Source organism: Sipha flava, unplaced genomic scaffold, assembly GCF_003268045.1.
Source record: "Sipha flava isolate LNK unplaced genomic scaffold, YSA_version1 246_pilon_pilon, whole genome shotgun sequence".
Lineage (NCBI taxonomy): Eukaryota > Metazoa > Arthropoda > Insecta > Hemiptera > Aphididae > Sipha > Sipha flava.
Window position 1 is genome coordinate 317328 of NW_020272894.1, and position 23088 is coordinate 340415.

General features: G+C 32.1%; 3 protein-coding genes across 3 annotated transcripts; 2 read left to right on the forward strand and 1 right to left on the reverse strand.

The window, feature by feature from the left end:
• Window positions 1-711: 711 nt before the first annotated feature.
• LOC112684228 (keratin-associated protein 21-1-like) lies at window positions 712-3370 on the forward strand. The gene is made up of 3 exons (XM_025555615.1): window positions 712-825; window positions 970-1093; window positions 2657-3370. The coding sequence occupies exons 1-3, from the start codon at window positions 808-810 to the stop codon at window positions 3133-3135; spliced, it is 621 nt and encodes a 206-aa protein (XP_025411400.1). The 5' UTR covers window positions 712-807; the 3' UTR covers window positions 3136-3370.
• A 9952-nt stretch (window positions 3371-13322) lies between these two features.
• On the forward strand, window positions 13323-14731 carry LOC112684238. The gene is made up of 5 exons (XM_025555637.1): window positions 13323-13397; window positions 13605-13699; window positions 13796-13970; window positions 14343-14386; window positions 14660-14731. Exons 2-5 carry the CDS (start codon window positions 13634-13636, stop codon window positions 14729-14731), a joined length of 357 nt encoding a protein of 118 aa, XP_025411422.1. The 5' UTR covers window positions 13323-13397; window positions 13605-13633.
• Window positions 14732-17888: 3157 nt separating this feature from the next.
• On the reverse strand, window positions 17889-22845 carry LOC112684223 (solute carrier family 12 member 9). Its single transcript, XM_025555607.1, has 15 exons — window positions 22530-22845; window positions 22000-22358; window positions 21783-21917; window positions 21551-21685; window positions 21226-21431; window positions 20933-21146; window positions 20593-20862; window positions 19855-20062; window positions 19542-19740; window positions 19222-19461; window positions 18999-19147; window positions 18734-18931; window positions 18416-18656; window positions 18288-18352; window positions 17889-18211 (listed from the first exon to the last, which is right to left on the reverse strand). The coding sequence occupies exons 2-15, from the start codon at window positions 22271-22273 to the stop codon at window positions 18019-18021; spliced, it is 2727 nt and encodes a 908-aa protein (XP_025411392.1). The 5' UTR covers window positions 22274-22358; window positions 22530-22845; the 3' UTR covers window positions 17889-18018.
• Window positions 22846-23088: the final 243 nt, after the last annotated feature.

Here is a 23088-nt window from a genome sequence, read left to right on the forward strand (position 1 = left end):
ACTAATAGAACATCTTAATCACTAGCCATTGTTATTTCCTTAAGTTAAAAATATTACTATTCAGATGTCGACAGACGCTAAACATAAATTATTTTCAAAAAAATCGATTATAATATATTCGGGTCATCTTTATTCTACTCGCATCCAGCTGGCAACTCTATAGTAAATACTTCAGTAAATTGTGCACGTGAATTTTATAGCGTACCAAAAAAAAAACACTATTCCGATCCAACATAATACAGAATTACACATCAGTAACTTTAACGCTACGACAAAACGTGGTTGAGTATAATATGTAATTTTTCCACCACCGAATATATTAACATTATAGGTAAATATTAGTATTCCGAATAAAAATAACGATTAAAAACGATTATGTGCCAATGACGAATAATCTACACGGTGCCCCGAGATCAGAATTGAATATGTTCTCTTCGATTGGGAAAAAAAATGCCTTCATGACCTTGGGCATAAGTAATATTAATATTTGAATAAATCACGTTCATAATTTTTTTCTTTTTCCCCGCACTCGCAGACAAACACAAAAAAATACACGCGCGCGCGCACGCGCACACAAACACGTGCGAACGCAATACATCTCACATCTGCACCCGAAAGATAATGCGTGGAACCGCAACCCATAAAGTCCAGGGTTATCCAAACGGGTGGGGTCGCCGGTCGGTTTCATATATAAGCTCGCGCTGGAGAACACTTATTTACATCGAATTCGTCTTCTCGTCACTGTACATCTACAGTATCAATCCGTTCAAGTCTCAAACCCGAACGCAAGACAAATAGCAAAACATCATGAACGCCTTCGTCAAAGTGAGTAGAGCTACACGAGTTATCTATCTATAATTATTTTTTCTAACCCGGGATACCGCATCGTGATACAATAGTGAACATTTTTTAAGTATTCGAGAATTTCCTCTCCACCATAATATTACAATGTTGTTTTGTTTCTGTTAGGTTTTCGTCGTATTGGCTGTGGCCGTAGCTCTGGCCCAGAGCGAAGAAGCAAAGAAAGACGCAAAAGTCGTTGAGAAACGATCCCACGAAAAATCTGACCTGACACCAGCAGCCACAGGACGATGTGAGTAGAAAATACAACGTTCATTTAGATGAATACTATACCATAGACTTAATAAAACCAAAACTAGCCTTCTATAGAAGGTAAATATTTGCTCTACGTGCCCATAACACATCTATTTATTTTTGGTTTCATTCTCAAACCGTACTTATCGTTTGATTTTCACTCACCTCGTACAACTCGAACGAAATTTATTTAATTATCCTCCGGACCTGTGGTGGTTTTACAGGGGTGGTAGGGTTCGGACCTCCCCCTAGAGTTTAGGCTATGATATATTATTCGCTCGGGACGATCGGGTCTAAAATTGTACGTTATGTTTTTTCGTTTATATTAAAATTTTAAGTAATAAATTATTAACGAGTTCAACATTTTCGTGTCTTTATATATTATAAAATAATATCAAAATACCCTCCCCCCCCAGAAAAAATTATAAAACCACCACTTTTCCGGACGTACATGACCGGGGTACAGTATTCGAAACACGTGCACAGAAGAAGTAGTACGGTCGGCGGCGGTGTACCGTGCGCGCTTCACCGTTCGACGTTCGTGTTTCGGATCCGTTCGCGCGTCGAGCGTAATTCGCAAGATTCCGATCGTTAGATGGTTCGTAGATCGTAGACCCGCCATTGGAATCGAAAACCCACCACCATTATCGACGCGCAACTACAACCCACGCGGGCTCAAGCACGTAAATAGATGCTTATTTTTTTGTAGAGCCGGAGCGGGGCGATCGACCTTTTTCGAAACGATTGGGGCTTGAACGGTTTACAACAAAACGGTTACCACAGTACGATCTTTGGGAGGATACGATCGCCACCCCCCCCCCCCGTCCAACCCTTAAATTATGTGTCTTCACGGATCTCGCTATCGAAACACGCACTGGGCCCGTCCACGCGTTACAACATTAAAACGCGAACAACCGTGCGCGTCAAACGCTCCGCTCGCGAGCACACATTTCGTCTGATCGTCCGAGTTTATAACTCGTCGCACGGTCGCAAACGCAACGTTTCCGATGCGGTAGTTTTCTCCCTCTCGAGGTCCTTCGCGCACGCAAACGTCCCGGCGACGGCGACGACAGCGCGTGTTTGCACAACGCATTACGCAAGCATTACGGACATCGACGGCGGCGCGGAGTCGATCGGATGTTTTCCCGTGGGAATCGGCCGTCCGTTTCCTCGCGTCCGTAATGGCCGCGCGGCGCCGCCGTGTCTCCCGGGACCGGACCGACGCCGCGACCTTCGAACGTAACAGCGCGGTGTCGGCTAACCGCGAGCCGACCGCCACCGCCGCCGACTAACGCGGACCCCGACGGAAATCGTCCCTCGCGGTTATCGCGCGTCCTCTCCTGCGTACCCGCACAAGTCATTTGCTTTTCTTCCGTCAATGTTCCCGTGTACGGACGATCGTTTTTCGTAATGGTTTCCGCGCGCTCGCGTTCGTGCGCTGCACCCACTCGGCGGGTACCGTCTGCCGCTCTCTTACCGAACGTCTCGTTCACCTAGCCCGACCGGCAACCGCGCCCCTCCCCCGCCACGGCTCGTTACTGATTTGTTCTTGTTCGCGCAGTGTTCTCGGGCGGTTACAACAGCTACCCGACCGGCTACAGCAGCGGTTACAACAGCGGCTACAACAGCTACCCGACCGCGTACAGCAGCGGCTACAACGGCGGCTACAACGGCGGCTACAACGGCGGTTACTACGGCGGTTACAGCGGCTACCCGAGCACGTACAGCAGCGGTTACAACAGCGGCTACAACAGCTACCCGTACAACACCGGATACTCGTCCGGTTACGGCAGCAGCTACAAGTACCCGAGCAGCGGTTACGGTAGCGGCTACAACAGCGGATACGACCAGGGCTACGGTTACAACAAGTACCCGTCCGCGTACTCGTACAGCAACAGCTACAACTACCCGGGATCGTACAGCTCCGGTTACGGGCACAACAGCTACGACAACGACTACTACGGCAACCACGGCGGTTACAGCGGCTACAAGGGGTACAGCTCGTACCCGTCCACCGGTTACGGTTACAACAAATGGTAATCATCGCCGCCGATCCGACCCGCCCGACCACCAGACATCGCACGGACGACGACAATACCTTTGTAAATCGTTGTCATCGGATTTCTCTCTTTCTCGTGGATTTTTTTCGCAGTCAAAAAAACTTCGCCAACGTTCATTTCTTTTGATGACATGTAAAAACTCTGTTATTCGTGTATTTTTATATATATGTAATACATCCTGTATATATACATTATACGCATATACATCTAATTAATTTATTGTCCAAACAATATATATATATATATATATATCTATGTGTGTGTGTATAATAAACATTATAATGTAATACGAGTCTACAATTGAACTTGTTAGTTTTGTATGTACACTATTTACGCAGTGTTCTCCGTTATGTTGATCGTTCGCATTACGGTATTCCGTCAACCGGTCGATAACACCGGGTCCGCGAGTAAATACGCAAAATATTCAAACGTAATACGTTCGCGCGATCGAAAAACTGTCGAATTGTAATTGTTTTTCGCGCCAGAAAAAGTACGAAACCGGTTTCTGGATGTGAACGCGATATAAGGGTGAAAAATCAAGTGATGGTAACTAGAATTATCCACGATTACGAAAACATAAAATGAAGTGAAGGTCAAAGAAAAATACAACAAGAGATAATGGTAGACAATGTTCGACATTACACGCGATTGCCGTCACTCATAGGACAGTGTGACTGTATGCATTGAACATTTGAAATGTGTACAAATGACACAGTGATTAGAAAAACAAATATGTTTTCACGGAATACGCTTAAAACATAGGTAGATATAAATAAGATTTTAATTTTATTTTGTACAGAACAACTATACACTTAATATAAATCATTTTCGTGACAAATCTAAATAAATAGCGAAATTATTCCAACAAGGTCTTTAAAAATTAGTTCTCATCGTCTTTTACAAACTACAGCTACCCAGCTACCACGGTTCTTTGTGTCTAAGTGTGCATTATATGTCCGAGATTGCAAAACAATTTCTAAACAACTCTAATAAGTATTAACAATCATAACTATTATTAACTTTTTTAATGGGTACTACCTACTAATAACAAGGTATAAATATTCATGAGAATATTATTGTTTTTATGTAGCATCGCAGAATTAATTGTGTGTAAATGAGTTGATGTTATGGAAAACATTAAAAATAAAAAAAACTAGTTCATTAAACATCAAATAAAAGACACTTTAAATTAAGTGAAAAACGTCAAACGTATTAGGATCTAGTTGTTTCGGAAATAATTAATGCAAATACCAGTTTTTTTTTTTAAGAAACATGCCCAACCAAAAAGCAATTTAAATGGACATTAATAACTTTTATTTGTATTTATTTATTTAGGCTTGTACAAAAATCAACATTAATAAAAATAAATTTAATAATATTATATGATTTAAAATTCAAAATTATTTTTAAATAAAATGTAGTCAATGATAATAAAAAATAGTAAGTATAATAAAATATCAAAAGGTTCAATAATACTAAAATAATAATTGCAATAAATTCAGAATTTTAATTTATTTAATTAATGACGTTAATAACTTAAAAGCAAATGGAAATACAATTTCATTGATGGGCTATATAAAAAAAAAAAGAGTTAACTTCAAAAATGGGAAAAATATCCTATTCAAAGGCATTTATCAATAGATGTCCTTAAGGATCAGAATTCGCTTCAAATTTATGGATAATAGTTGTCAACAAATCTAAAAACATTAATTCTAGAACATTCAATAAGTATTTGCTACATTAATGATACCGTTGTACAAGAGTAACAGCAAATAACAGAAAATAATTATTTAAAAGAGTTGAACTAGCCTTAATTGACTTACATGTTTGGGAAAATGAAAGAATACTTGAGTTTATCAACTATTAAGCCACAGGCACTTGTGGCGAAAGGAAACTAAGTGCTAGGATTCGCTATAACTTTCAGTGACAAAATAATACGACTTTGAAAAGCATAAAATATCTAAGAAATTGAATTAATACAGTTATCACATTTGAACAAGAGAAAATTATATTTTGTTTACTAAAAAATTTACCTGCTATAGTATTGAAGAATATCAATAACAATAAATCCAGGCCACATGAAGTATAGACATATTAAAAACTTGTTTATTCATGTCGTAAATAGGAAATTGATTAATATGAAATTTTAGTATATTAGAAAACAATTCTAAAAATTAGTATGTAAGCAATAAATATGTTTAATTAATCAAGCGAAGTAATAAAAGAGAGAAAACTTGCGAATAACATAACGTGTATATATAACTGTCACTACACTTTGTATATAATATTTGTAAATTGCAACTTGATTTCCATAATAAAGATTATTATTATTATTATTATTATAAATAGGTCTTCCGCAGTGATCGTGTGACCCGACCACTACAGAAAACATATGCTTTATTTCAAATGGTATCTTAATTTACGTTGTGTGTTTGTGTCTCTACGCGCGATCTGTTCGGCGTATACAACACTACCAAGGATAACATACAGAGTAACTTCATAAGAACTAAAAAAAGATATCAACTAACTACAAGCTACTCAAAAGCGCTCCCTAATAGCAATTATAAAAGCCTATAACACGACTTCAACAAACGATTTAAAATTCGTAGCAATACTTCTGCCATTATAGATAGATTGATACACAGCCAGAATAAGCCAAACGAGAAAACAGATGGACAAAGAAGGTTATAGATTTAAACAGTATTCGAAACCACTTGACAAGAAATATGAGACACATTTACCAAGAGTAAAGAAACATATCAATGGGTTTTCATTCATTAGACATTCAATTAAGATTTGATATACCATTATTATAAATAGATCAATATGTTGTCCAACACCTAATAGGCCACGGAGATTTTAACGCGAAACTTGAAACATTCAACGTCCAAGAATCAGAAGAATATGAATGTGGTAAAGGACTAGTAAAGAATCGAATATATATATTATATATATAATATAGAATCTCATTACGAAATAAAATGGAACAGTATGGATATAACTGGTTATCAGACAAGAGCCAGCTCATTGAAAGCAGAGATACCTACCAATAAATGAGAAAATTTGCATAAAAAAGCCTTAACGAACAATAGGTACTGATCAGTGCTTGGAAGGAATGCGTTCAAAGGAACTCGTTCTTTTGATTTCATTCCATTCTTAGGAACTTATCGGGAACACAGTTCCTTTTTGGTGTTTAAGAACGTATTGGAATTTCGTTCACTTTTTGGAGGAACACGAATGATTTTTTTCGTTCCTTTTTCGTTAATTTATTTTTAAATGAAAGTAATTAAATCATTTTTAGAACTATGAGAAAAAAGTTTTAAAACTTCTTTAGCAAACATAAAGAGCTAAAAATAAACTTTTTTTTTATACAAAATTTTTAAGGTTTCAAAATTCCATGCTGTCGCGGCGACCTTATTGGTGGGACATCGTTAGTGGCTGAAAAAATACTTGACGATACGGGTGTGTATTACTTACAATTTGTAATTTATTACAAGTATATTTTCTATTTTTGAAGCGTACCTACAGGCTACAGCTAAAGCAATGTCTCTTTTTCAGTACAATCATTTGTCTGCTGAGTGCTGCCTACACAGGTTGATAAATTAATTTCGTGTTATTTTCACTAGTTATTTTATTACTTATTAAATATTACCAGGGCTCGGAAGTTGTAGCACTATCATTTTTACTTTTTAGCTCTTAAATATGCACTTAAAAACTCTAAAGTATGCGTTATAAATAGTACGAAAAATAAAAAAATATGCATTTAACTTGAAAAAAATTGTAAATTGATTAGAAAAAAAATTAAATGCAATTTTACAAATTTTTGGGCTCATAGATGGCTGGACTGGATAAATTATAAACTGTTAACAAAAATGTTAAATTAATTAATTATTAAATATCATTATTATCAACAAATGATGATTATTTCCTGTATTATGTGAAAATATATCCAAAAATAGCACTCTAAACCCTAAATTAACAAAATAGCAATAGAACCCGTGTATATGCAAAAAATAGCAAAATTAAATTTTGTGTATGATATCCGAATAGTATAAAACATATTTGTATCTTACTTTGGATATTCTAGGATGAACCAAGAATAATATGCATTTTTTAGAACTTCCGAGCCCTACTTGTTACAAATCAATAATTATGTCAGACGAAAGCACGAGTTAAATTTCAACTTCACGTATTGGTATTCCATGGCCAGGAGTTGAAAAACATTTTTTTTCTCAAATTTTTAATGGACCTATTACATATTATAAAATAATTAAAATTGAAGCAAGTATTATAAAATTAACTTGTATGGAATAAACAATTTTAAAAAATAAAAACAAAATAATAATACCTAATTAAATTAATTATTTTAAAACCTTTGAAGAACGATAAATGTTCTTTATTTAAGAACGAGAAAAGAAACTAGTTCCTTTCTTCAAGACAGGAACGGTAAAGGATTTAGTTCCTTTTTAGCAAGATAAACGTGAACGTGAACGAGTTCCTTTTTTAAAGGAACTTTCCAAGCATTGGTACTGATAGATAATGAACAAATAACACATAGAAACGAAGAAAATTCAACACGAATAAAACAAAATATTCACGCGATGCAAAAAAAGCTGATGCTATAATGCCAATCTCTCTGACACTCGGGATAAGAACATAGCGATAGTGACTCGATTTATCGTAAGAGGCGATTAAGTGGTATGATCCACCATTAACCGATTAACCCGTTAGTTAAAACAGTGAGAGATTTTCCAAACAAATTAATCGAGTTGATCAACCAATATCAACTTGAAATCTAACTAGAACTACGGGAGAAGGGAGCAATAAAATTGTTTTATAAAAATGTATGTCTAATTGTTACTTATATTTTTATTTTTTTCGTAAGATGGATATTTTTTGATTTAAGCTATAACTAATATATAACTATAATCTAAATTTAAATATATAAGTGAAAACAAATTACATAATAATGTACGAGTAAAATTTCACAATTAAGGGGTTATCCTCCTGATGAAATTTTAACTAGGTCACAAAATGTCTGATTTAATTTAAAAATATGTATTTAAGCCAAATATAAATTGATCTTTACTTTATATGTACAACTCTAACAGAATATAATTGATAAATAAATAAAATATTCAATAGTATATAGTTTAGCTATAGACGTGTACCATTATTATTATAAACAGTCAACCGTGTTCGTGTTTTAGGTACTTAAAAATATTATACATGGACATCGAATCTGTGACAATATTATATTGACTTGAAGTGTTTTACTCGTATATATTTATAAACTATACAGAACAAGATGTATCTTAGTTGGTAACAAACTATTCCTCAATGTTCGATGGAACAATTTTGGTACTCTAACTTGGCAAGTGTAAGTGTCGAAAAATATATTCGACAAGATTGAAAGAAAAATAGCTGTACAATTATTATATAATTGTTAATAATTTATTCTTTCAGAAAAATGTTTTTTTTTTTTTTACGTTACATAATACAGTATACATAAGTAATTTACAAATATTCGTATTAGTTCGTACTTAGTGTCGCTCGACATGCATGCACAAAAATACACTAGTTCTAAAAATCCCCCCCCCCAAATATTTTATACCTAGTTGCGCCATTTCGTACGAGCTTATAGTATAGCATGTAACATAACCTATATTATAATACGGTAATAGACAGCGAATTGTATACCAACCAAAATCGGAATCGTAACGACTACGAGAATATGCGCGTATGCCCGTAGTAGTACGTACACGTCGCGTACCGTAATTATGTTAACTACTCGTACACTATTTGCGGCCGTTTGTTATTATTAGATGTTAACAATGAATTTATTTCGGACAACAGCCCTCATTAAAATTGGTTAATTAATTTGCTATTGATTAACGCGCGCGGTGGCCTAGTTAAAATATTATTAATTTGTACGGTACAGCAATAACAATAATAATAATAAGAACAACAACGGTGGCGACTATTATGTAGTATTTCTGTGTATTTCTGTGTAAGGTCAAGTAAATCGTTTCAAAACTATAATTTTGATAACAATATATCATGTGTATGCGCACACACGCACGCACTATTGAAGCATGTGATATATGCAATAGGCGTATGTCGTATGTAGCTGCAAGGCACATCAGAGCTTCTGGCGTTTTACACAAATTTTCAATTGCAATGTCTGCACCGCGAAAATCGTCCGATTTTGTATTACGACCAATGATTGTATTGTTGTCAAACCCAGGTCCTTCGAACCGAAGACCTCATTTACACAAGCACCTGTACTAAGAGTTGATTTCTAAAATAATCCCTATTGAACAATAAACAACAAAAACATTGTTGAAAAGAGCGCAAAATAATTGTCCAACATCATACACGCTATATTATGACGTTTTACGCTAAACTAAACGTTGTACGCTAAACGTTGTACGCTAATCAATACGTGTAGATCTTACTTGGATCGTGTTTGAAATCGGTGTTTCTAGTTACTGTTTAAGAAGTTCGCATCAATTTTGATTCTGTGACGGTTTTTTACTAATGACCTTTGGCTTTACATGGATATGTTGCACCGGTAAAAGCGAAATAAATATATCAGTATACGACTCCTATACCTACCAAATACCCTTTTGGTTGAATCACGTCATAATATATACCATAATAATATATACTTACATAATAATCTGTACTGAGATCATCATAATAAATTCTGATGTATACACATGACTTTGGACTTCTTGATTTTAAATTGTCTTTCTACTGTTCAAAATTATGTTTCTATAAAAACTCTACCTCTGTTTTTTCTTTTTTTTTTTATTGAAATCACGACACTACAAGGAGGTAATACACCTTTGCTGGTCACCCGGCTCTTAGAATTTATTTTCCTAAAATTCAGGACAAACAATCACGTAGCGGTAGGCTTAACGCGTTAAACATTGTTGCCTTTCGAGCGTCATTGGCAGTTAGAACGGTACTAGATTTATTTGTATTATATATTAATTATCCGTACATTAATAAGATGTTTTATGTTACCTAAATTTTCTTATAATATATTCAACTGCCTACAATAAAAATTATTACTTATATTATAAATGGATTTTCTTGTAAGATAAATCAATATATGCGACTGAATATGATAGTATAATGAATTATTGTGTGGGCTTAGATTTCGAAGAAAAGAAAAAAATGATGTTGAATCAACGAATCCAGTTGTATTGCAGTTGACGTGCGAAAAATATTTAGATTTATTTGAAGTTTAATGATGTTGGGGGGAGGTCGAGGAGATTAAACTCTAGTTTAAGTTAAGCAATCGCGAACGCAGGGAGATTTTAGAGGTTAAACTCTCCCACCCCGAAATATCAGAAAAATATTACAAAAATAAGACCTGACCTACAAATCGAATAGTTATTTCAAAGTTTCCCACGGGACATGCAAATAAAGTATTAATTAATAATTACATTCTATAAACTTAACGTTACAATAATTGTCTGAGAAACTTCGCGTTTTTCAATTCAAGTACCGATTACGATATATTTCGACCGGTATCAGTGGGAAACGTTCTCTTTTGATCGATAATATTTATTTATTTTTTTGTCATTCGATCCGAACGTCAAGGACTTTTCGTGTCGTTTTAATAATTGGAATCACAAATCGGTCTGTCGCACGGTTGATTAGACATATTGTTTACGCATGTACTCATAACACGTTTTTTTTTTTTTTTTTTTTTCGTTCGCTTTGATTTTCCTAACCCACGTCGTCCACATCGTTCCAATCGGTTCGTCGTACAAACGCGATGGCTTGTGCTCGCGGTATTTTCCCTCGGGCGGGTTATGAGAAGCGCGGGTTTCTGGTTGTAGGTGCGTTCGTCATTGTTCGCGTTCACGTCCGCAATTGAAATGATTAAATTCATCTCGCCGTCGTTGCGAACAGGTCGCAGGTCATCGTCGTAAGTTGTCGCGACAAAATTGTTGCGTTGATGTTTTCACGCGTCGATAAATCATTGCCGCGGTCCGTATCGGCCGGGTTCATCTGCAGGCGCGTCAGGCTCGTCGGTTAGATCTTTATCCGCGACCGTCTTGTATTCGCAGCCGATACGTGATTTCAACCAAGACGCGTGCTCCGATCACGCTCACTCGGAACGTTCGGTACATCGTGTTGCGAACAATGCCGGATTAAGCAACTATTCGGCTCCGGAGCTGAAATTCTATATGGGCCCCATATTGACAAAACATGCTTCACAAAGCCGCTCGCTACGCTCTCAGAACGATACATTTCTTTTTGACTATTTCACAAATTGTCAATTGTATTAAAAGATTATAAAATTTATGTCTATAAAACTACTAATTTTAGTGTGATAAAAAATTTGTATCGGCTTAAAATTGTTTGGGCCCTTTTCGCTTGGGTACTCGAGAGGCCCCCGAGGTTACCACCCCGGCTAGACCCCCCCCCCCTTAATCCGGCCTTGGTTGAGAACATTTTATTACATTTTTAGAGGGAGGAGGCTCTATATATACTATACGCTATATACAGAGGTGGAACTAGACATTTTTACGCCCGGGGAAAATGTTAAAATTAACATACCTACCGTAGACCAATATTCAAATATTTTAATACTGAAATACAAATATTCAAATTTTTTTCTAACAATTATTTCATACAGTCGTACTTATTGAGTTTTATTATTATAACTTTTAGCGATTATCCTTTGATTTTTCTCTAAATAAATTTATTTATCAGTGATAAATATCGATTATCGGTTGGCAGGAGCTAGGGGGCCTCATCGATCGCGGGGCTCTGCACACGTGCCCAAAGTGCCCAATGGGAAAGATGGGCCTGGATGAACGAGAAAGTGAGAGCAGTTCCACAAACAGTATTGTAAATCGAGGGAGGGATCAGCGTTTGGATAGCAAAAGAGAAGAAGGGACTAGCGATTGTAATTATTGCAACCGTTATTCTTAAAAATATTTTTGATAATAAATATAAATAGATATAGTAGCGTAGCGAACTACAAGGAATATGGAAATTAACAACTTATTAATCACCAACCCCATCCCACTTATCAATTCAGTGTTAGCGTTTGCTCTTCATCTTAAATTTTAAGGTTCATTCAAATTTGACTGCTATCTTCCAATATACCTAATAATTTACCAATAAGTGACCATATATGCAGTTTAATGCATTAAAATTAAAATGAATGATTATGTGGAAGTCCGGTGTGAATGTAGCGTGATGAATTTTCATTTAAATATCATCTAAACAAATAACAATCTTTATATGCAAGGTCCCTGGAAATCTTTAACCGTTTTGTATCTGTAATTTTTTTCTTTTCCACAGTATAATATAATCACTGGCCATCGTTGATGACTGGTATCTATGTAATCCTCGTATCATAAAAAAATTGATTGAATTGTGAAATTTTGTTTAGGGAAAATTCCCCAGCACCCCTGAAAAAAATCTTAATACGCCCCTACGTTTACGCATACGTTTTAAGTTTATACAAAATTTAACATTTTTTTTTTTATCGTGTTCAAAAACTACATTTAAATAATCGATGTGTATTACAAAAATACTTGTATCAATGGATTGACGTGCTTGTTTCTTCAGCGATACCCAGCATACAACACATAAAGTGCTAAATATTATTTTCATTTAATTATAGCTGTAGTGCGCTACGTGGTATAATAATAGTGCTTAAAGAAATAAATTAAAAATCTTTTTAAGGATACGCCTCCCAAGTGTGGTCTTCTTCTATTGTGCAGATTAACTAATAATTAGCAGTTGTACAACAGTAGGTAATCATTATAGAGTTCGAACTTTTAAGTAATTACATATACAAGTATATACGTGTATGTTTAAACAGTGTTATTCTACCTATACCTATACAATCAATATTTTTATTACGTTTTTAATATAATTTCGTGTTTAATGGCTGTTAATATTATTATTTTTTTTTTTTTTTTACTTTGAAATAATAATATTAAAATATTGAATAGTAATCGGTCGACGTATTTTCAAACGATTTTGAAACATTTAATTTCGTGGACAATACATTTGCTCTTTGATAAATCATCGATATGTAATAAACATTTAAATAAAGGTTATGTGGTGGTTATTTAGATTTCATATTATTGTGCCTTGTAATGGAACATGGGCCGAAATATTATGGTTTTTATTGTTCATAAGGTTTGCGTAAAAACAGTGAGTCAAGATTTATCCTTCAGTGTCATGGCCTATCTGTTATAGGTATGTAGTATATATATATATAAATTGATATTATTTTTAAAGTTAGCAACGTCATTAGCTTTTAAGTTTATGTATCAATATTTGATGTGGAGACGATTTCCATATTAGAAACGACCCCATAATATTTCATAACCAGTTATCAAATAGTTATATGATTTTTTTTTTTAAATTCTATTAAATTTGTTTTTAATCATACATATATTATAGTATTAGCTACCTAGTATTTTTGTTACAAGATGGAAGACAAAACACTTTTAAACAAAGCTCGGGCCACTAACAAGAGATTCCATGATTTTAAAAAAGTAAATTTCATTAGAGTGGTTTACTCGTATGAATAAAGTACACTATCAATAATTTTACAATAAAAATGTATAATTATTTATATTATTTGTTCATAGTATATGATGGATTTGACGCGGATTTCTAATGATCTAAATAATGAAATTATAATTGATAATGAAAAACTAAAAACATTGTATGCAGAAATAAACAGTTTACAGAACAAAATAACTGTACTCGACGAAAAAAAGTGTAAATTAGAAACAGGGGTAGACGAATTAACCATAAAAATGAGTAAGTATGAAATCGTTCAAATAACTATAAAGAATTTAAAGAATTAAATAACAGCGGTATACACGGTATCCCACGAAAAAATAACCATAAAAAATTATCTTCTTATTTCATTATTTTAGAAATTTAGATTTTATAAAGTTTATTAGTATGAACATTTGGACGTTTAAGCTTTGGATTTTGATTAACCTTGTGATTTTAATATTTTTTCGGTTAATAAGAAAGTAATATTTTGATCATCTTCATTCATCTTGGATATATTGCAATGAGTGTATTCTAATGGGATACCTTGTATAGATTACATAATAATTATTCTTTAATAGCTATAAAAATAGTAAATATATAATATTTCTTTTTGATAATTTTTAATTTCAGAAAACTATGAACTTTTAAAAATTCATCTAGCAGCTTTAAATCAAGTAAATTATAATTTAATAGTTATATTTACCACAACTATCGTATGAATTACAAAGTATAAAAATAATAATTATTAATTAAATCAACTATTCAAAAAGTTACATATTATTTCATATTTGAAAATTCACTATTACAAAAAAAATTAATTTAAAGTTTAAGGGAAATATTATGAACAACTTTTTGATTGTAATTCATATGACTATACAATCGTACAAACCTAACAACTTGTCTTAAGAAAAAAATTGACCAAGAATCGTTATAATATAATATTTTAGCGCAAGCAAATATTTGAGGATCATACGATTGAAGAAGGATTTAAAGAACAAGGTAAAAATGTTAAAACTTAAATCTAAATATATATATGAATAATATTTTAAAATTAAAATGTTTAATGTTTAAGAGGATACGTTACAAAATAAAATAAATATTGCATTGGACTTTTTCAACGAAAAATTTTTTAAATTGGATGAAGAAATCAATAGTTTAGAACTGAAATTAGCCAATCGAACACAATTGAAGTCCATAAGGGTAAGATTTTCAACAGCAATATTTTATTGCGGATACTAATCATAAAAACATGGTTTTTAAAAATAGTACGAAAAAGAATGCAACAAGTATAAAAAATTGATTAAGCAACTGAATGAGGATAACGATTTGTTAAGTAAAAAGATAAACTTAGTTAGTAAACTTCAGTAAAATTAAAATTGTTTATTTATGATCAACTTAAAATAGTTTTAATATTTAAATTCAAGATTAAGACGTTATAGTTATCGTAATCATTATATAAATGTTTTTAATTTTTTTTTTTTTTTTTAATATTATTATTTCGTATAACTCTTACAAAATACATTTAAATTTTATTTATTTTTATTAGATTCTGATGTAAAATATTTAATATTTTAGCAATCTACTTGAAATTCAAATGTTTGAAATATATTTTTAGATTAATGTTTGAATTATTAATTTTGTTGTTATTACGGCTATTTTCATATTTTAAATAACGGTGTATCCATATTTCCGTTCCTAGTCTTGGAACACTGAGGTGTGATAGGCCACGAGTCTTTTGTTCCATCACGGTAGAAACGTTTAATTTTACACAATAGAATATATTCCATTAGATATTATGTGAATTTTTTTTTTTTTATACATTTCTCATCTTAAAAACGCTAAATAACTCAAGTCACACTTAGTGTACACACAACACATGTAGACTACAATATGATCATCGTCATCTCGCACAAGTTTTAAGATTATAAACAACACTTAACACAACTTACACGAATGACAAAGATATTTTAACGCTTACTGCGAATCACGCGTTTACGGTTCTGTGGAAATGGATTAAACCATGTACGTATATGCATAAATTATTAATACATTACCGGTACATACCGTTGTAGTTTTTTAATAGGCACCGAAAACCGGTGCAACGGGCCAGCGAACTCCACAAAACGTAACCAATCCATTTGTTTACCCAATCACATCTTATATCAACGATTAATGTTCCTAATTTTCGTGGTTTCTTAATCGTTTTCCGTTAACGTTTAAATAGGTATTTTTCAATTCCAAATCCATGATAAAATGTAAATCAAGATTTATAAATAAATTTGTAGTTAATTTGTAGTAGTTCAATTGCAATCAACTATTTACGTTATTGACATTATAATCTCCAGTTCAGCTAAATGTAATGCGACTGTATTACATCATCGAGCATTTTTTGGATAGTTATCAGAAACTAAATTCAACATTTGAGTATAGCCACCATGTTCATATTACAAAATTTTTATAGTTTATATGTATGTCTAGATGCACTTATCAAAAAAAAGAAAAAAAAACAATGCAATTGTCGTAATATAGGTATTCGTACCAAATATACCTATGAAAATGAAGTAAAAATAATAATAATTTATAATAATAATAAACTTATGGTACTTGGTACTTGATAATTATATGTAATTATATGACATTCTTTATATATGTTTTCATCGCAGTTCATGATTTTACATAATTAAGTTTAAACTTTTAAACTAAAATAAAAAAAGTTTAATAAATTAACAAACAAAACATAAATATCAAACACATGAGGATATGATAAAACCAAAATAATTTCTTTATACTACTAGCAATTCAATTTTTGACAGGAAATTTTCAACAATTTTAAACACTAATAGTTTTCAATATAAACAGAGTGGTTAAGCTGATACTCACATCGAAAATGGAAAGAACAAACAAAATAAAATATTAAAACATTCAGAAAACAATAAAATTGAAACTAATTTTATACACCTCATGCACTTACCTCTTTATTTATCACGTACAATTTCTCATATAAATTATTAGTTTTGATTCATTCCAACTTAATAGTCATAATGATATATAAGTGATATATTACCATTAATTTATATGGTGATATTATATTTACGGTAATCGTAGAATTCCATATAATAAAAACATACCTATTTTGATCAAAGGCATACACAGACCTCTTTTTCAGGATAAGTAAAAGGCTGCCAAATGCCCCCTCCCTCACTGAAAGTTATTTTAAGCATTTAAAATTCTGGTAAAAATACATACACAAATGTCTAAATAATAATTTAATTTAAAATTTAAATTTTTTCCTTAAAAAAAAAATGAATGAATAGCAATTTCTATTTTATTATAACTATTTTCATAATCAAAATTTAAAATAAATTACGAAAGAAAAATAAATAATTACACAACACTTGAAATGGTTTGAGCAATATATTCAAATAGTGTAAATAAACAATAAAATAGACATATACTTCAATGAAAAAACAAAATCAATTTGATAAATAATTATAATCGATCATAATACAATTTTGTATTCAGTTGAAGATTTCGGATAGAAATTTATAGCTAATTCTTGATTGATAGTTAAAAATATTAATCTCTTTTGAAGCATAATGCTTCTAAAATTTGTTAATACATTAAATTATTATTACATATATGTTTTAAAAAAAAAAAAATAAAATTTCTGAGACTGAATACAAAATATAATAATTATAGTGCGATATAAAATCATGCAATTTAAATTTGAAGATCAAATGTGTCATATTTTTTATTTATTTTTGGTATTTTTAGAAACAAGGCTCTGTGTTCAGGACATACAACTGTATACCCTGCATACCACCAGCAAACGCCTATAATATTTATAATAGGTTGTTGGTACCCAATTATTTTTAATATTTATGTATTCATAGAGAATGATTTAATACACATATTACATTTTAATTATTTTGAGCAAATTAATGCATTTATTTCTCATGGACGTGAATTACAAAATATTTTTTATTACATTATCTTTTGTAAAAGGTTAAGGCACAGAAGAAAAATTTGAACTAGTAAAAAAATAATTAAACAAAGCATTTTACAGTACAAAAATATGTATAGTTATACATAATTCTATTAAAAAAGTATCACAATAATAAACAATATTATATATTACTATTTATAAAAATATATGGAATACATAAATAGTAATTAATACACGTTAATTCATATTAAATTCTTTTCAGTATCTTAATTACTTTTAGTTTCAATACATTTAAAATTATAGTTTTATATGGTAGATTAATAAAATTACAATTTAAAAATCCACTGAATAGAGATTATATTATAAAGTTGTGGATGTAACAACACTTACTCCATGTACAAGAACTGTAGGTGGTAAATTATTAGTCAAATCAGTAAGAGCATTTAAATAGTTAATATTTTGCAGATCTGATCCCTGTGATTCTTTTGGCATTGGCAAATAAACAAAACAAATGGCTGTTTCAGAAGATTGATTTCTAATTAGTTCATTTGCCCTACAACAAGTAAAAATATATAAACATATATTTATTCAATAAAATTAACAAACAAAAACAATTAAGCAATAATTACTTTAAAATATAAGTATTTCTATCACTGTCCAAAGTTGTTATATCAATCTGAGACCAATCTATGACCTAACACATAATGTAATTATTATTGTTATTTAAAATGAAATATATTTAGAAGCATGTACTTACTTCATTAATAACTGCATTAATACGAAGTGTAAACAACAGTTGTTTTAGCTGCAATCTTTGACTTTGAATGTCAATAGTGTTAAGCAAATGCACTCTCAACGTATGTTTTTTATACACAGCAACCATTTTAATTATACATGATAATTGCATCATAAATAAACTACTAGTATCATATGCATCATTCATTGAAGGACCAAAAAAGTTAACAGGCCATACATCGATATACTTGTACTTGGTGTTCCTAAATTAAATTATACACAACATATTATACAAAAATATTGAGTAAAAGATATTATAACTATATAATTATATACATACTTAATTATATCGGCTTTATTATACAAATCAAAGTGTCGACAAATACATATATTTTTGCGCATTAAAAACACATCATTTATCATCGACACATATTCTGTGGCACCTAAATGTTTTTCTTCATTGGGAGATCTTAGACAAAATTTTTCATCACTAGCTGTAATTCCTTGAAATGCAGTAGTTTTATATGCAGAATCTAACCTGTAACATACGTTTTATTAGTGAAATTGTTTTTAAATAGTTTTAAAATTCATTATTGTCAGTTCACCTTGTAAAATAGTCAAGTGGTACTTTGTCATCATAGAACCCAAATACAACAGTATTTGGCTTCATTGCTCCTATACCTGATAATCGTATAAGATGATGCAGTCCTTCTCTTACACTATTGGCAACAGTAAGTTCGACAAATGCTTTCACCTTTAACAAAAAAAAATTAAAATAAATAGTTTTAAGAAAATACCTGTGAAGGTATTTTTAAAGGTATTTATTACTTTCACATGATCAACAAGACCCAACCAAGATGAGATGTTCTTGTCTGTATAATCTAAATTTTTCTCTGATTCATCAACTTTTACATGTCCTAACACAAATAAACCACTTTTTTTTAAGTCGTTGACAAAAGTTATAGTTGGACAAGATGAACGAGGATTAGCAACCATCAATAGCATTTGAGGTCTCCAAAATTTAATATGACTTTTTCTAGAATCTAACAACAGCAGATATTTCCGGACCTATAATAACATAAATTATATTTTAATACTGAAGTTCTAAGCTTAATGTCTAAATAAAAACAAGAAAGTAATAATCATACCTGGTGGAATAATAAAGCTTGAGATATTGATCCCCATTCGGTAGCTTCACAGGGAGAGAAGAAATGTAATAAAAGTATAAGTAACAAACACAAACCAAAACTTGTTGAAGCATAGAATGGATTTATAACAAACATCATTACAACACTCCCCATTAGCCCTAAGGAACAGGTCCATGAAGAAAAATACTTGAAGGATGGCCTAATTATGAAAATTGAAGTTATTAATGTTTTTAAAAATTAACATTTTTTACATGTGTAATTTATAACTTGGCAAGAATACTGAATAAAAAAATAAAAAATAATAACTTTATACCTAAAATTAGGAGCTGATGTAAGATCCAAACCGAGACAAGTTAAATTTAATGCTACATATGCTAATAAAAATAGAATGGAATTCAGTTGAGCAATTACATTGAGTGATCCAATAAATAAAATCATTTGTACCAATAGCCATGAAAAAACAACTGCAGCAACAGGATTTGACCGCCAAACTCCATAGTTAACAAAATGTAATAACCGACCTAAAAATAAAAAACACCGTTTATAATACAATATTATTTAAAAATAAAATTACTAAATTATTAACTTTGTATTTAATACTACCAATAACTCAAAAAAATGCTTGACAAGTTAAAACTTAATGAATTATTGTACCCTATTGGTAAGAGTTATAAAATGATAAATTTATCAGGAATTATTTTAAACTTAGTATTTCAATTAATTTAAAATTTATTATTCATTAAATTTACTGCAATTAAAATATTTAAACATAAATAATCAAGTGTAATCTGTTAGTTTTTTAAATATGTTTATCAATTCATTTTTATAATAATAACATTGTACTATTGTAGCCATAATGAATTAGCCTAAATAACATATTCTTGTTCAATACTAAAAAAAACTAGAATGATTATGGTCTAAAATCTACCAAAATATAAATACAATAGAATAATAGAATATAAAGTAAATAAAAGTCATTTAAAACAATTTCTAAACAAAAATTTGAATAATTATTATTAATGAACAGAATAATAATCTTTATAGTGTTTACCATAAATACAATCTTTTGCTAATGCTTCAAGTACTCTACTGGAGCCAATCAAACAACTAAGACTAGCTGAAAATGTGGCCGTCAATATACCAATGGAAATAAAAGGAGGCCAAATATTAATAGGCATCAGAAAGACATAATTTTCTTGGAGTAATTTTTGTGAACATGTAGCAGCCACAAGAACGGATAAACTAATGTATGATATGAAAGTAAACAGTACTCCTCCAAGTGTGCCTCGAGGTATGCTATGAGAAGGATTTTTCAAATTACCTGAAAAATTAAAAGAATTAAAATCAGATAATTTAATAGGTAAATCTTTAAGTTATCTTTAAGTTTTTACCAGACATATTAGCTCCAGCTAATATTCCAGTTACACCACAGAAAAGTACTCCAAATACTGATGAAAAATTTACAGCAATATTATTTGAAGTATAGTCATACCCAAAATTAGGGCCCAAATTTTCAGTAAAAGTTGTTAAACTAAAGCCTGTATAATTTAAGAAAACAGTAGTGTTGGTCTCATTTACAAAAATATTTGCCGCAGGTACTTCAATCTAAAATATATATATATATTATACATAAATTATAATTTATTATTTATAATTAAATTAATTAGTTTAATTATGATCTTACTTGTTGTGGAGACTTTAGAAAAAAACTAATGAATGAAGATAATAAGCATATCACAACAATTGCAAATATAATCACAGTAGTTTTTGCAAATAATGAAGCACCAATTAAACAAATTAATAAATTTAAAAAATTCAACAACGATGTATAGGTAAATCTCCACCAATGGCCATCAGCTAAAATATAACTATTTTCTGGCATTAAATAACCTAAAAACATTTATAAAATATTAATATAAATCATACTCAGCAAAGAAAACGTGCAAAATAAAAGAAACATTATACAAATACAGAAATAATCATGATTTATATTACTAATAGCCGCTTACCAGACTCTCCAAAGTTATCAATAAGACCCTCTACACATCCTGTAAGACAAAGAGCACTGCTAACAATATTTGCAAGGAAAAATAATGTTCCAATTGATCCACCAAGTTCTGGACCTAACGTTCTACTAATCATAACTGTAAACAATCTTAAGGAATTGATTCATATTGTAAAGGTAAAATATTTTAAAAGGTTAACAATTGTTTTGAAAAGTAAACACTATCAAAAGGATACAATAAGCACCGCCTCCTTCAACAGCACCATTGGTTGATATAGCACAAACAGACATAACAGTAAAAACAATAATAGTATAAGCGATGGCAAATTGAAAAAGAGTTTCAACAAGACCAGCATTACCAATGACAAACCCTGGACAAATAAACGAATACACAAATGTCTGAGTGATGGTACAAAGAATAAAATCAAACGTTTACATGAGTTGTTACCATACCCACTCGCAGAAACAACAAGGCACTGAACATTGACAGACAGACGGGCGCGAAAACTCCAGCAAAAGGACCCAGCGTACGGCCACTGGTAGCCTCGCCAATATTTCCGAACTCGACGTAGCCGTCTTTCGATGATTCATCAGAGCCATTGTTTGAGTTAGTGAACAGGCGCGTGAAATAGTCGAAAACCTGACGGCGACGGTTGACCAACGGTATCTTCTCGCCGACGTTACCGGCAAACGAGACGTCGATCGACGACTGGTTACCAGCACTCATTTCGTTTGGTTTTCAACTTCAAAAGTTTTCCACGAACGCTAATACCACCTGACCATCACTATTCGGCAGGCGTGCTGCACGATACCTGACGAACAGAACGACAGTTTCGAACAACAATTATAAACGTAACATTAACGTCATGAGCTGTTCGGATTCGCGCTACTAAGTGTAGTAGGCGGACAAGTGACCGAATATTACAGTTATCAGATACGATCGGTTCACCGCGGACGAATTCCCGTCCGTGCAATCAACGTACCTAATTCGCGGAAGATTAACGGCGATGGCAGCAGCGGTACGAGTGAACGGTGACCGGTGACGGATCGGACGACGAGCCGATCGAAACGGGAACGCGAAACGTGTCGATCACTACAAGTAGCTGGCGGAACGTTTGGAAGACTGAACACGCGCCACGGCGATAACATTCATTTTGTCGACGACGAAACGACCGTAGCAGCTGACACTGGTCCGACAGCAGCGAGTGATAACTCTTATCTTCCGAAACGGCCGCCGACTGCGATCAGCGGACAACGAACCGGAATTTCCCTACGCGCGGACCGCAGCGTTTTGAAATCATTTTTAGCACCTTCGATTGTGCTGTGAACATATTATAATTATTATTATTATTATTATTATTATTCGAGAATCTCGCAGACGAACGACCGTTGGCCCCTACACGGGACCGGTTCCATCGTTTTACATATTACTATGAACGTTCGACCTTATTGTGTGGTAGAAAAAAATTGTGAAATACAACATTACGTGTTGTACTGCAATTCGCTGAGGTCGTTTGTGTACATCAGTGGCGTAGCTGAAGT

What these genes read in the sequence shown, in the direction of transcription:
- LOC112684228 (XM_025555615.1), top strand. An exon ending in ACCAGCAGCCACAGGACGAT is followed by an intron (nt 1,094 to 2,656) that starts GTGAGTAGAAAA and finishes TTGTTCGCGCAG; the next exon opens with TGTTCTCGGGCGGTTACAAC.
- LOC112684238 (XM_025555637.1), top strand. Translation starts at nt 13,634, where the DNA reads ATGGAAGACAAAACACTTTTAAACAAAGCTCGGGCCACTAACAAGAGA. An exon ending in CGAATTAACCATAAAAATGA is followed by an intron (nt 13,971 to 14,342) that starts GTAAGTATGAAA and finishes TTTTAATTTCAG; the next exon opens with AAAACTATGAACTTTTAAAA. An exon ending in ATCTAGCAGCTTTAAATCAA is followed by an intron (nt 14,387 to 14,659) that starts GTAAATTATAAT and finishes ATAATATTTTAG; the next exon opens with CGCAAGCAAATATTTGAGGA.
- LOC112684223 (XM_025555607.1), bottom strand. Translation starts at nt 22,273, where the DNA reads ATGAGTGCTGGTAACCAGTCGTCGATCGACGTCTCGTTTGCCGGTAAC. An exon ending in CTTGTTGTTTCTGCGAGTGG is followed by an intron (nt 21,918 to 21,999) that starts GTATGGTAACAA and finishes TTATTTGTCCAG; the next exon opens with GGTTTGTCATTGGTAATGCT. An exon ending in AATAAAGCCGATATAATTAA is followed by an intron (nt 18,657 to 18,733) that starts GTATGTATATAA and finishes AATTTAATTTAG; the next exon opens with GAACACCAAGTACAAGTATA.